A 13687-nucleotide genomic window follows, 5' to 3' on the forward strand; every position below is an offset into this window, starting at 1 on the left:
ATGCGCTACTCTACCTTAGATAGAGGTGGGAGTAGAGGCTTGAAAGAAGGAACCAGAGATCAGCCCTTCACGCGAACGCTAAAGTTCTAAAGCCGTGCCTTTGAGCTTCGGCATTAAGCTGTGCTATTGACTGTAGCGCACCTACTCGTAACCCCAAGAAGCCAGACTCATTTACCTAAATGCGGCTGCAGCTTCATCAACAGAACGAAAAAAAAACTCTTTCCTTTCCTGTGATTGTATTTTGTTATGTTTATGGTTGATTTCGTGCGTTAAACGAGGTACTCTTTTATAAATACTTGCTTACGCAGAATAACAAGGCTGGTCGCGACGCCACTGTCACGTTACAACCTTAGGCAACGTTCGATGGCACCTAATGACCTCTTCTGGGGGTCATGTAAAGGAGCACATCAAGTTTTATTGCATGCGAATGGCCTAAGTTTTCAGATACTCCCTGACTATGAAAGATAAATCACCCTGAGAGGCTGTAAGTACCAGTTGTAATCGTATTAGGATATATTCAGGCTAGGGCTTGCATAATTTCAAATAATTATTCTTTAAACACGACCTGCTGCCTTATACAAAAGACCAAGACGACAAGAAAGTGACAGCTCTTTCTTCTCCGTCCTCTTTGAACGTAAAATTTTTTTTGTGCCAGTGTCCATCAAGAGTTCGCTTATGTATTTCAGTCACAGATGTGACGTTACGAAATGTTTACTAATAGAAGACATCGAAAAATAGGGAACGTTTCATCGCCGGCAATCGAACACACGACTCTTTGCTTTACAGTGCGTGATGCTAAATGACTTAGCCACAAAGAGCACGTTCTGAAGCGTACTAACGGTGAGCTCTTTATATTCACCATTTACCTTTGGCAGCGCACATACCTCAGTGACTCTTCAGGGTGTTCTCGTTATCACTAGCAAGATGGCGTGCGTAGGGCACGCTTTGAAGGTCATCGGCTCCCTCGTGACAACGCGCGCGCACGTGATTCCTGCCTATATAAACCACATGTGTTTTGCTCTACTAGCCGTGGTTGCCCGTACGCGCGTCCTTATGGCGTGTTGGAGGTGGTCTATTCGTCTTGTGCTGTATTCGCGAAATTCCCTGGAAGTTAAAAAAAGCACGAATATCACTGAGCTTGCTCCAGCGGCCACGTTCGATAAAGGAGTGGGCTGCTCAAACACAAAGAAAAATGAACTGAGCAGCGTGACAATGCTTAGTACGTGCTCGTCCTGTCTGTTCATTCAGAGCGTCCTTTATGATTGAGCAGCGCGATGAAAGTTCTAAGTTGCTTGCCATTACTAGCGTGACATTTCAATTTGTAGCTATTGCACTCACTCCTTCGTTATTGCAGCAATACTGCGACTTGTTTTCATGTGCTTGTTGAAACCCCCCTTGGATGACGCTCGCAATATGCGGTTTCCAGCTATGTGCTTACAGCTAGAGCTACCAGAATGATTACATCTTGATCATGAGCGTTAGTCGTCGGGATGGAGATGTACCACTGTTGGCGTCTATAAACGGAGGCGCATCAATGTGGATCAGTGGGCTAGATGTCGAACATCAATCGACATTGTTCAAGATCTCATATATTCACAATGAACGTTCTTGTACTTGCGTGGAGACACGTTTTATTTCCATAATATGCCGACTCTTAGGACTGAGGGTACAGCAATGTTGTTTTTCCCTACATTGTTGATATTCCTGAGCCTCCTCCTTCACCCACGAAGTTTTCGACACCTGCCATAGTGTTTCACTGTCTCTGACAAAAAATCTATAGTGCACTAGAGGAAAACTTGCGCTGGTGTATATGGGAGGTTCGAATAATTGGTAGTACATGGATTTGCTTGGGCTGTGTTTTCTCGGCTCCTTGTGGTTTCGTGCAGTCTTCCGCTGCATTGCCAACACACTTAGTTCAGAAAATGTTCAGTGGATCCACGTGACCAGCAAGACTCATTTGCGCTCATAAATTAAAATCACCCGAGGAGTTTGCTAAGGCACGTTGCCGGGCTCGTTGGTTGGGGCTCATCATTTATATGGGTATAGCGCACCACGAAAAGGAAACAAAAAGACACACACACACACACATACACGCTGTGTGTGTGCGTGTGTTTTTATTATTGCCTTGCTGTGTGTCTGTGTGTCTTTTTTGTGTCCTTGTCGTGGTGCGCTATACCCATATAAATGATCAACACCCGGGGAGGTTCACGATGAGCCACTATTTTTCTTTGAAACAAGCAAGACAAAAACAATAAACCAAGCCACAAGTATTTTTGAAGCCTGAAACGCGACTAGGCAAATTTATGTGGTACCCATTATTCCCATGGTGCCTGAAACATGGCAGTGCCACAATTTCTTCTACTGACTATGAATATTCTAGGACACCTTACGGGATCAGGGTTAGACCCATCTTTTACATAAATTCGACGTCATTGTGTGGCATCACACTATTTTACATGACCATGACGGCGCACATGGGGGCACTGTGGGACGCCTGCAGATGATGTCATCATGATGTCATATATGATCACGTGACTTTCGGGATCATTTCTGTTTTTCTTTATTTGAATTTTTTATTTCATCATTAAAACAGAACGTGATAGCCGGGGAGCCCGCGGTAAAAGCTATCTTTCGGTAGCTTGACGCCAATGGCGCGATTTCGACGCCAATGGTCAGCTTTCGCGCTTCCTGGAGCGCCAAAAGGTTTCGCCTTCACAGCGATACGATCCAAAAGACTTCTTGCAAAAATGATTGAGATTCAAGGAACCGCAGTAAGACACTCACGTTTTCCGTAATCCTCTACGCGGTCGTATTCTCCCAGTATGAGGTCGCTGAGGTTCGTCAACTGATCGAAGCACGTCACAGTGAAGAAGTGGGCAGCGATCCGGACATTTCGTGTGTTGAAGATCAGCACGACGTTTCCGTTGAACGGGTAAAGGACCGCGCAGGCAGTTACGCCAACGATGAAAAAAGCCAGCGTGCTTCCTGCAGGAAGTACATCTCGCAGTTTAGAGAAAATGTAGAACATCGTTGGTCGCTGTAGTCAACTAGTTTCTTCGCAGCAGCAACCACCTTCTTGGGTTGTACGGATCCGAGTACTTTTATTTCTCTCTCTTAACCACGAAGGCCAGGTTGAAAAGAGAGAAACAGCAAAAATTGAGAAAAAAAGGGGGTCTGGAGAAAAGGAAGAACAACAAGTATATAAAGAATGGCTGTCGTGTCCAATGGGCAGAGTAAGAGGGAAACGCATTAACATGCGAAAGAAAACCTGGAAGAGGTAGGGCGAAAGGTGTGGCCTTAAGCTTAAACTTGGTAGCATCCACACCAAAGGCGACCACCACCCCGAATGCAATGGGCAGTGTACGTATGAACTGAATTTTCCCAAATTTAACACAGTTGATAGTGCGTCTATGAATTCACACTTTGCTTTCTTTCTGACCTCAGGCCATGAAGACATCGGACACTCAGTCGAATGGTCTTATATGCATTCACTGAATACAGTTTGGAACTTTCAAAGTGTCCTTCAACTTTTAAAGACGATAATTTTTCTTGGAATACTCCAAAGCAGAAATTTCTGTCTGTCTACCGGTGTGTCTGTCTGTCTTCTTCTGTCACCTGATTCAGTACAACGGCGAAAGTTTAACCCATTCATAGGCGACCAGCCATCTTGATCTGGTTGTTGCGTTAAGTTGTACTGACATTGTGAATGAAAAAATTATTATTACGCATATTTTGGCACAAAATTATTACGGGGCCCTTGGGTAGTGTGTTACTGTATTTATGAAATGCATAGATACGTAATTTCAAAGACCGCAGTGACTAGTTCGTGGCGCTGACAATGCGACGCTATGGCTAAAAATAAACGGCTGTTTACTACTCTTGACTGAAACTACATGGTGCTACCAACTACCGGTGACCTCGCGTTTGAAATAAACTTTGTTTCTTCAAATTACTACTAGATGGCTTCCATAGATCGCGCAGTGCCTATTCGCCAATTTTCTCGCACAGAGCGTCAAATAAACGTTTTATTCTCTTTCTCAAGGAAGATGACTATCGTCTCTTTCGACGACCTTTGCCAGCGAAGTATGCAGATACGCCGCCATTTTTTTACACTCCCATTAGAATGAAAGGCAAACACGCCCTATGTATACGTGTTTTCTTTTTTTTGTTATGGACGAATATCCTCAGGGAGTGGATCGCTCTCTCGTAGCTGTATGCTGAAGTAGCCACTTCCATAGAGTTTCCTGAATATACAATGGAAAGAACTTTGGTGCTAGTGTCTATGGAAGCTTCCACGCATGGCGCTTCAGCGAGCATGGGTAATATGAGTACTGCATAGATTTTCAAGTCTTCGTATATTACGTTCTTTCTGTATTTGCGTGGCTTGAAGCTGCTTTGTCACTGAACAACAATCGCCCAATGATAGGTAGTTACGCTTTACCACCTTCAACTTTTAGGATCACCATTTTAAATGCGATCAGCATTTGAAATGCTAGCCACAAGTGTGATTCACCGCCCGCAAGCGCGAACACTAGGCAAATTTGTGTCATACGAAAAATTTTCATGATCTCTGAACGATCGCAGCGCCTGAGTCCCCTCTAGTTCATTTCAGCGAACTCTGTGGCCACTTCTAGTTAGTTTTAAGAATTACTCCCTAAATGTCAGTGTGTGTATATGTCCTTCTAAATAATATCACTAGATGGCACTATTGATTTTCGTATAGTTGACGAATGAAACAAAATTGGTGGAAGAAATTCACAATATATCCAAGGAGTGAATAATGATGAGTGGGGCGAAACATCCGTCTGTCCATCCGCCCGTCGAATGCGTTCTGTAGTGTGTTAGGAGCGAACGGACGGACGGACGGACGGACGGACGGACAGACGGACGGACAGACAGACAGACAGACAGACAGACAGACAGACAGACAGACAGACAGACAGACAGACAGACAGACAGACAGACAGACAGAAGTACGGACGGACGTTCCACCCCACTTATGAGCACTTGCTGTGTGTTGCGAATGTTTTTAATTTTTACCGCGAACCGCAGTGGGACGCCCAACTTATATGCCTCCACTCGCATGCGTTTGTACTCTCGTGCTTTTGGGTCGTGCAGACGCCATTCGCGTTCTAGAGCGTGTAAAGGCTCACTTGTCCTCATGCGTGAAGGGGATGTGCCAGTGTGGCACCTATTGCCGCGAGGATGATGCACTAAACGCTTTCGCCCTAACGTACAATTTACTATCAACAACGCTGTGAGCTACTCTCTGCAGAACTTGTGGCCGTCACGCGCAGTGACTTACCTGCGACTCCGAAGGCAGCAGCCTTGGTGAAAGAAGGCGGTGCCTTCATGTCACGTCGAATGTTTGTGAATTCGCACACGCCGGCGAAATTGAAGGCCAAGATCCCGAGACTGACAAAGTATAGGGCGCTGGTAACGTCCTTGACGCCCTTGGACAGGCCAGAGACGTCGCCGATGAGAGAGCCGAGGTCGAACAGCTTTATGGTAAACATTGCCTCTCCGGTTCCGGTAGCCATCTTATTATTGCCCGCGATACCCGTGAGCAACAGAATCGTCAGCACCACAGCCACCGGGGTGTTTACCACGCCGCACCTGCACCCAAAGTTGTCAACGCACTCATTTCGTTTGTAAAGTTATTACAAAGATTAACATATACTTACTTCTATGTTTAGAGACGCTATAGACGGTTTCGAGGTCACAATTGTTGTACCCAAAAAAACTTCCGGTCACCTCATTTACCAGCTCCTAACGTTGAAACTGAATGCACGTGTTGAAGTTCTTTTCAAACGTAAGGAAAGTCTCTCTTTCATTTTTCTACAAAGGAAACGTGCGTGAAGTACAAGGGAATGTTTTATAATTTTTATGTAGCTCAAAAGAATATTTATTTGAATATATTTTGCCAAGTAAGGGTAGGACATGCACTTTAAAAATCAGCGGTCTATTTTCTAAAGCTCTTGTGGACCTTCAATGCTATCAGAGCACATCAGTGGACAAAACCGGAAGTCATCAGGGGGTTGTGTTTTTAAACCTTGAAAGGGTCTATACGCTGCAAAAGAATTCTTTTTTTTGCATGACTGGATGACTTGACGGTGAATGTCATCACGTGTGCGCTATTTTGACAGCGGTATTGTCTCGACGCCATAATAAATTATTAGCAAACACTCATAGGTACACTCAATTTCTGAACCTTCAGCAACGCTGTGCTATCCTGCGCTCCTTTCAATTACTTTGGATCATATTCACCAATTTTAGAAATAGATTCAATTGCTTGGTGTCCGTTTCCATTGTTGTCAACCACTTATTCCTTCCCATCAAAGCGTGTCAGTAGACTAACGCGTGTGCGACGCTGGTAACTATGAGGCGTACCTTTAGCATTTCTTTGCTTTGTGAGCTCTTTCTAGCTGTTTCTACTGACACAGATGGCAAATTTCAGTGTTTCATTACGCCACTATCACTTTCGCCCTAACGATGATGGCTGATTTTTGACAGTTTGACTGACAGGCACTACAGCCAGCTATACTTTCTAAGACATTTTGAAACATTGTGGTTACACCAGACCAACACAAAATTTTGTTACAACACAGCAAAACAGGAACGACCTACTTGGAAACCAACAAACTATCAAGCCAAAAAAAAAGGTACATTGAACGTCATTTGTAGTCCTTCCATTGAATTGCAATGTTCTTGACAAGAATTTAAAAAGAATGAGGACGCCCTTTTTGGGTGGCAGGAAGCAAACCTGCAGAACTGGCATTTTAGCCAGTTGTCATATCCACCAGAAATCACATTCTACCTGACTGTATTTGCCAAAAAAAAAAGAGTGTTGCACAGTCGCCCTTAGAGATACGAGCAACGCTGAGTAACGCTGCCAGGTTAGCGTGCATAGATATACTAGATAAAATAATGGGATAACGCCCTTGTCCATAGCTCAACTGGTAGAGTATCGGGCACATTATTCGAAAGTTGCAGATACGTTGCTTGAGGGCAGAAAGTTTCCCTATCCTCCCCTTCAAGCTCTTCGTATATAAGATAATCGCTACACTACCATTTAAGGCTGCTAATAGCATCCCCTGTACCTTGATTGGCCTCATCGGGTGATTATGTTCAATTAGGTTGGGTCCAACAAAAAAAAATAGCCCTTAAGCTCTCTTCCTCCTAAACAAAATAAGGGGCATGTTTCCGCCTTTGTACTCACCAGTATCGGCAGTAGGTTGCCGTGGTACCACTGGAGAGAACGAACAGCACTCCGCAGCCAACAACGAAGCCGCAGTATAAGTGTCCCCTTGGTACTGGCACTGGTAGGGTGAGGGCCACGAAGTCAACCATAGTGGCCGATGCGATCACAATGAGCAAAGCCCAAAGTCCCACGACGCAGAGCAATCGCAGGGCACCCACAACCTTCCTGCACAAAGAGCGATATATAAGGGCGCAGTAATAGGCGATAGTCGGCTTGCTCCTAGAGTAAGCATCATAAGTGCCCAGAACTCTTTAGTTCCTAGATAGAACATCCTGTATGCCAAGGACTTTATTGGTCCTAGGCGAGGCACTCAGGTGTCCAGAATTCTCTTGGTCGTAAACAAAACATTCAGAGTACCTATAGGACTCTTCGTCCTAGGTGAGACATCCGGACTGTCTGGTACTCCCAATACTCTAAGAAATAGATCTGCAGTGCCTAAAATTATCTTGATCTTAGGCAATATATGAGGAGTGCCTGCTTCTTCTCGAACCAAAAGTAAGTAGTAAAGGACATGACAGGCTTCAGTTCATTATGTAAGAGAGATTTGTCGTCAAGTAGAACCTTACGATAGCCCTGGTCCCACGGCTCTGTTCGCGATGTCCGAGTACTGCGTGTACCAGTGGAACCGGCGGTACTCCTCGTGGCGCTCTTCCAGCATTTCGCAGCATGACTCGAGCAGGCCTGCGCTAAAGACTGCGAGAACTCCGAACACCGGAAGCCAAAAGAGGGCGCTCCATCCTGTAAACACATCAATGCACATTCAGTTTGTCTCTTGCTCTTGCAGCGAGCGTTATAAACTTATTGATCGATCTTGCATGAAAGGGACCTGTAACGTTCTGTAGATGGGCCGGAAACGCTAAAGTGCTAAAGCCTGCAGCTGCTGCTGATGAACGAGCTTCCCGAGATGAGCCTCCACTGCCTTAATCTATCTTCGTTCGGGGCCCCCTGCGTCAACTCCACCGAATTACCCGTTGCCTCGCCGATGCATTATCCTACTGGATTGCGTGCGCAGTGCGATCACCTCATAAATGAGCTCGTTCCCATGGCTCAAACTCTATGGTTCACAAGCTATAAGACTGTGGTCACTCCACTGGAGCTAAAGGGTGGCTATTCTGCCGACACGACTTTTCGCTACCTGCGTTCTCACGCAACCTCTCAAAGTCTGTGGTGTAATATAATAATAATAATAATAATAATAATAATAATAATAATAATAATAATAATAATAATAATAATAATAATAATAATAATAATAATAATAATAATAATAATAATAATAGTAATAATAATAATAATAATTTAGTTTTATTACACCTTAATACCAATATTTATATCAATATAACTGTTATTGATAATGCTATTTTTATATAGAAATAATAATATTAATATCTCCTGGAGTTTTAAATCCTGAAACCACTGAACGATTCATCGTAAAGTACTATACGATTGTAAAAAACGCCTTAGGGGGGGGCTCCGGAAATTTTGACAATGTGGTGTTCTTTAACATGCACAGAAATTGCACAGTACACGGGCCTATAGCATTTTGCCTCCATCAAAATGCGACATCCATGGCCGGAATCGAACCCGCGACCTACGGGTGAGAGAATCGCTGGTGTAAGACCCGGGTGTACGTGATATGACGTATGTAAAGCGTGAAATAGTAAAAAGATATGGACCATCTCTCCAGAGGGAACCATGATGGGATGCGAAACAGCAGTGGTGCATACGCCGTTGACCCGGCTGAAACTGGCGTCGACGAGGGTGCTGGATGAGTGGTTCAGAGCAAAACTTGGTGTAGCCTTTGCTCGAGTAAATTTTTCCTTCTAAACGCAAAGACAAGGGAGGCGGGGTGGGTTTTCGTCTAAGTTTCATTACAAATAAACGAGCCGAAAGACTGTTTTCGTTCGACATGCGATCGAGCGTTGCTGGTGGCAGATAGAGTGAGGCGAGACAGAAGTGTGTTGCGAGTGGGCCGAGGAGCAACAACACCTAGGTGGGTCGGGAGTAGCCGGCACCTGCTGTGGGTGAGGAAAAGAATGACGTCAACGCGTAGCTGCGATTTGAACTACTTGGCATCGTTCCAACTGCGTTGAGGGGAACGCGGTGCGGCGCATTGGCACGGAGACACGGACGGAGAGCGTTACACAGGCTTGTGTAAGAGCTGCTTGGCATCTGAAAATTGTTCTTTATGGTCAGTTCCATCATAAAAAGAAATGATAGTTTCACCAACAGTTGGTGCTTATATACCCACAGAGAACATTTATAGACAGTGCATCCAATAAAAAGTTCTAATTCACGTGACGTCATGCACGCCTAGCGTATTTCACGTTAGTGACTTTCCATACTTTGTCATGTTCATCTCGCTAGTTATCAGTTGCAAACTTGAACTTCTGGACAAATTGCAGCAAAGATCTGACTTCATGGCGACCACAAGTAACATTTATTTTGTATCATGTGTGGTGTTGAAAATAACAGCGAAAAAGCACTTGGGGTCGTGATGGAAAGCACTACGATCGACTATCTTGCGTAGGTTATTGACAGGTTCACCACGCTATATAAGGGCTGAAATTATGTTAATGAAACTGCCACGTTGGAGCGCAAACATGGTGGGGCGCGAACATTGCGATATCACGTCGAAGTCGTGTGTGCATCGCATTCTATTTCTGTTTCATGCACATCTGGTCAATAACGCTTCAGTGACGTCGTGATCACAATTTGCCAAGTTAGGCACTGCGTGATTACACTGTCTGCACGTCATCTAAACCACCATGTTGGATCTAGATATAGATATGTTAGATGACGTCACGTTAAATCTATATCTAAAAAATAATCCCAGACTGTAACTTGCTATGGAATAAACACAAATAGGCTTAAACCAAAACGCCTTACCTATCCATACGAAGGCGAACGGGACCATCACCATTCCAGCACCAGTCAGATTGCCTGCCAGAGACGCTGCCGTCACAGCTAAGCCTAGCGAAGCCGATACCGCTGGAAGCACGGGGTCTGTCTTCTTCCATTGCTGCCTGTACCACAGCTTAGTCTGCGTCCACCAGTCGCCTTCTTGACTAGGGGGCACCGTCGTCAATTCAGGAGTTACCGGAGTGTTGAGGATGGTCGGAGGCGCGTCTCCGTAGTCCGGTGGTGGTGCGTACGCACGGCCATTCACTACGTGGACGTTGTGGGCAACATTTATATTTCCATAGGCACTCTTGTGTGTGTGGCTGCATTGAAAACTTCGCTACTGACCAGAGGGCAAAGAAACACGTACAAACAACACATTCATTCAGGCACCACAGTGCACTCTCTGCTATAACAATGAGGGTCATCAAAGGATGTTCAAAGAGCAATCATTGAGGGGTCATTGTCAAGAATCATTGGTAGACACCCTCTTCAACGCGTCTTGATATTCAATTTGGAGAAGGAAACTCGACTAGGTAGAGAAAAAAAATTCTGCATATCCCACGTACTTCAGAATCGATGTTATGCGAAGCATGCGGAGCGAAGGTGACCGTGTTGCAATTTTTTTTTATTTAGTGACACGTCTTTAAATGACGCTGAATATATTTACAAATGTTGCACGCATAGACATAAGTTGAATAGTTGCAGATATAGCCAGTTGTTTGCACTTACTCAACGATTCTAACTTGAACATGCGTATTAAAAACACCATAAGCTGATATGAAGCGCTGATGCTCGCGAGAATGCTGGCCTTGAACACTGCTACATGAATCAACTTCAACGCATGGCAACTAACCATAATTTACGCTTACCAGACGTGACGGCTGTATCAAAAAAGTAAATTTTTAATGTTTATATAATTGGGTAGGCAGCACTGCAACCGCTATTGATGTTTCACGAAGACCATAGCGTCTATTTGAAAAGTTGTTTCGAGACCTGGCCTAGCTCTGTGGTAAAATATTTCATTGCAACGCAGAATGCTTAGGATCGATTCCAGCTGGGACCCTGACATTTATTCTTTGCATTCGCCTGGTCGACGCTACCGATGTAGACTATCGCTTAACGTTCGCACATTCAAGTTTGCCCATGTTTGTTCTCATCGTTCCTGGGTAGATACTAAGTGTCAATCACCTGGAGCACATATCGCATACCAGCGGCACATGCCCGCCAAAGTGTATGTGCCACTGTATGGCGGGAAGTGTTTGATGACGTACGCAACGGGATTGTGACATTACACATATCTTGACCAGCGTGTCATATTCGTCAAACCATCTTGCCCTCCCACGCTGATTTTGCTTCACGTCCAGTTCAAGGGGTGACCACGAGAGCACTTAAACGTAAGTGGCTAGATAGATAGATAGATAGATAGATAGATAGATAGATAGATAGATAGATAGATAGATAGATAGATAGATAGATAGATAGATAGATAGATAGATAGATAGATAGATAGATAGATAGATAGATAGATAGATAGATAGATAGATAGATAGATAGATAGATAGATAGATAGATAGATAGATAGATAGATAGATAGATAGATAGATAGATAGATAGATAGATAGATAGATAGATAGATAGATAGATAGATAGATAGATAGATAGATAGATAGATAGATAGATAGATAGATAGATAGATAGATAGATAGATAGATAGATAGATAGATAGATAGATAGATAGATAGATAGATATGCTCAATGTCGCCGAAGTTCGCTAGGAAATGCTTCGCACTTAAAAGAACACATATATGTACTGTCATTGCTAAGACTACGTATTTAGAAATACAATATTTGCACCAAATGGTAAAACCAAGCTTTAGGAAAGGGAGCAGAATTTTTCAGCTAATTCATTTCTTAGGCAGTGGTCAAGAAACATTGCAGAACAAAAACAGCCGATAGGCTGAGGCTATAAAGGCACTAGTTACTTAGTATCCTTTCAGCGCCTACGTAACAACCCACCGGCATTTCTGTACAAGCTACCTTTCGGCAAGCTGGGCGTGTGAAAACATTTTGTCTTCGTCATTAAAATGCGGCTTTATCGCGACAGACAAGTCCGTGCTATACTTTAGGAGTGTCTGATACGAGAACAGTAAAGATAGCACAGCGGAGTGTGTGATTTCTGTACCTTATCACAGAACGTGAAGTTTTTCCTACTACAGTACGTGTTGTATCAGAGAGCGCGTGACCCTTCATCACGTATCTTGGTGTTTTCTGATGTCAAGTTCACGAATGATAACCCAGTTCGCCGGTAGACAAGAACGTGGCTACCATGTATGCCGAGATAACGTATTGCAAGAAAAGTCGTGGACGTGGCTTCGGTCTTCGCGCTTGCGAACTGCTTCACGATGCAGTCATTATCTACATGCACATGCGGTATCTTGCTGGAACAAAATAGTGTGCATGTATGCCAGACGTGGCAGTTATGCCTCTGACCGGCCACGTGAGTTTTTTGTAACGTTAAAGTAGAACTCAAGCGTATCATGGCTGGTAAATGAGACGGGTACAATATAATTTTGAAGAGTAAGGTTATGTCGTATGTTGCACAATAGAGATGTGTACAATTTATCTAGCTTTGTATATGCTGCTTCATAAAATGTTTTTAATATAACACAGGTTCTCTCGGTAGGGAAGCACAGACGTCGGGCTACTGTGCCAGTGTTACATACTCTGAAAGCTTTCCAAGCGCGCCTTTTATATCTCGCATTTTTCTTTCAAAGTGGTAGTGGTCGGCGGGGTGCTGTCGCCCTCTCTAAGTGATAAAATCAGCTAATTCATCAAGACCATGACCTCTGCGATTAGCTCCTGCAAACTTTCATTGCTACGATTCTGACCAATTCAGCGTGTTTCCAATAAGAAAAGTGCGGTTCTGTCAATGCCTTTACACACCAAAAAGGGTGGTCTTAGCTCAAGCGTCTATATTAAAGCGTCCGTCTCACTCATAGCATCTATCTACATCAAACATAGCCTGCCTTGCCTCCGTAGTTGTAACATCGCGTTGCCCACTTACGCTCACCGCGTGAAAAATTATGACCATGGCGCATGTTGCGTTTACCTCATCTCTAGTGTGCTCGTAGTGTTTAATAACTTTTTAAGACGCCACAAAATTTCGACCTTAGTTGAAGCTCCGCGTTCAATCATAAATGCTCTTCTGGCTGTTACACAACATGTTCTGATTACGCTCTTGCCCTGAACTACTACACCAGCCACAAGAGTTTGTCTAACACACTTTTGTTTTCTTTCGTGTTATATCAAATCCAATCAACCATGCTTATTCTTTGTTTCTTCTTTCGTTGTTTCGCTGTTGCATGGCCACGTCACTGAGACACTGCTAATTTTGTCCTCTATATCATTTTCACACACTCAATGGCATAAGGTACACAACTGCCGACGTGTGCTCCGTAAGTAGTCTTATGCTTAGTCAAACATATCGTCTTTTTTGTACTCATCATGGCGCACAGGCCGAAA

The 13687-nt window shown here is 44.0% G+C and overlaps 1 protein-coding gene across 3 annotated transcripts in view; it reads right to left on the reverse strand.

Moving 5' to 3' along the window:
- Positions 1-13687, reverse strand: part of LOC119165261 (uncharacterized) — a 104630-nt gene that overhangs the window by 86510 nt on the left and 4433 nt on the right. For 2 of the 3 annotated variants that reach the window (XM_075871318.1, XM_075871317.1), the window contains exons 2-6: positions 10151-10429; positions 7828-7999; positions 7220-7426; positions 5306-5616; positions 2785-2985 (exon numbers count right to left, since the gene is read on the reverse strand). In XM_075871318.1, the coding sequence (XP_075727433.1) occupies positions 2785-2985; positions 5306-5616; positions 7220-7426; positions 7828-7999; positions 10151-10429 (1170 nt within the window). The remainder of the gene's footprint in view (positions 1-2784; positions 2986-5305; positions 5617-7219; positions 7427-7827; positions 8000-10150; positions 10430-13687) is intronic. The other variant, XM_075871319.1, reaches the window with a different exon arrangement.

This window comes from Rhipicephalus microplus, chromosome 8, assembly GCF_043290135.1.
Source record: "Rhipicephalus microplus isolate Deutch F79 chromosome 8, USDA_Rmic, whole genome shotgun sequence".
Taxonomy (NCBI): domain Eukaryota; kingdom Metazoa; phylum Arthropoda; class Arachnida; order Ixodida; family Ixodidae; genus Rhipicephalus; species Rhipicephalus microplus.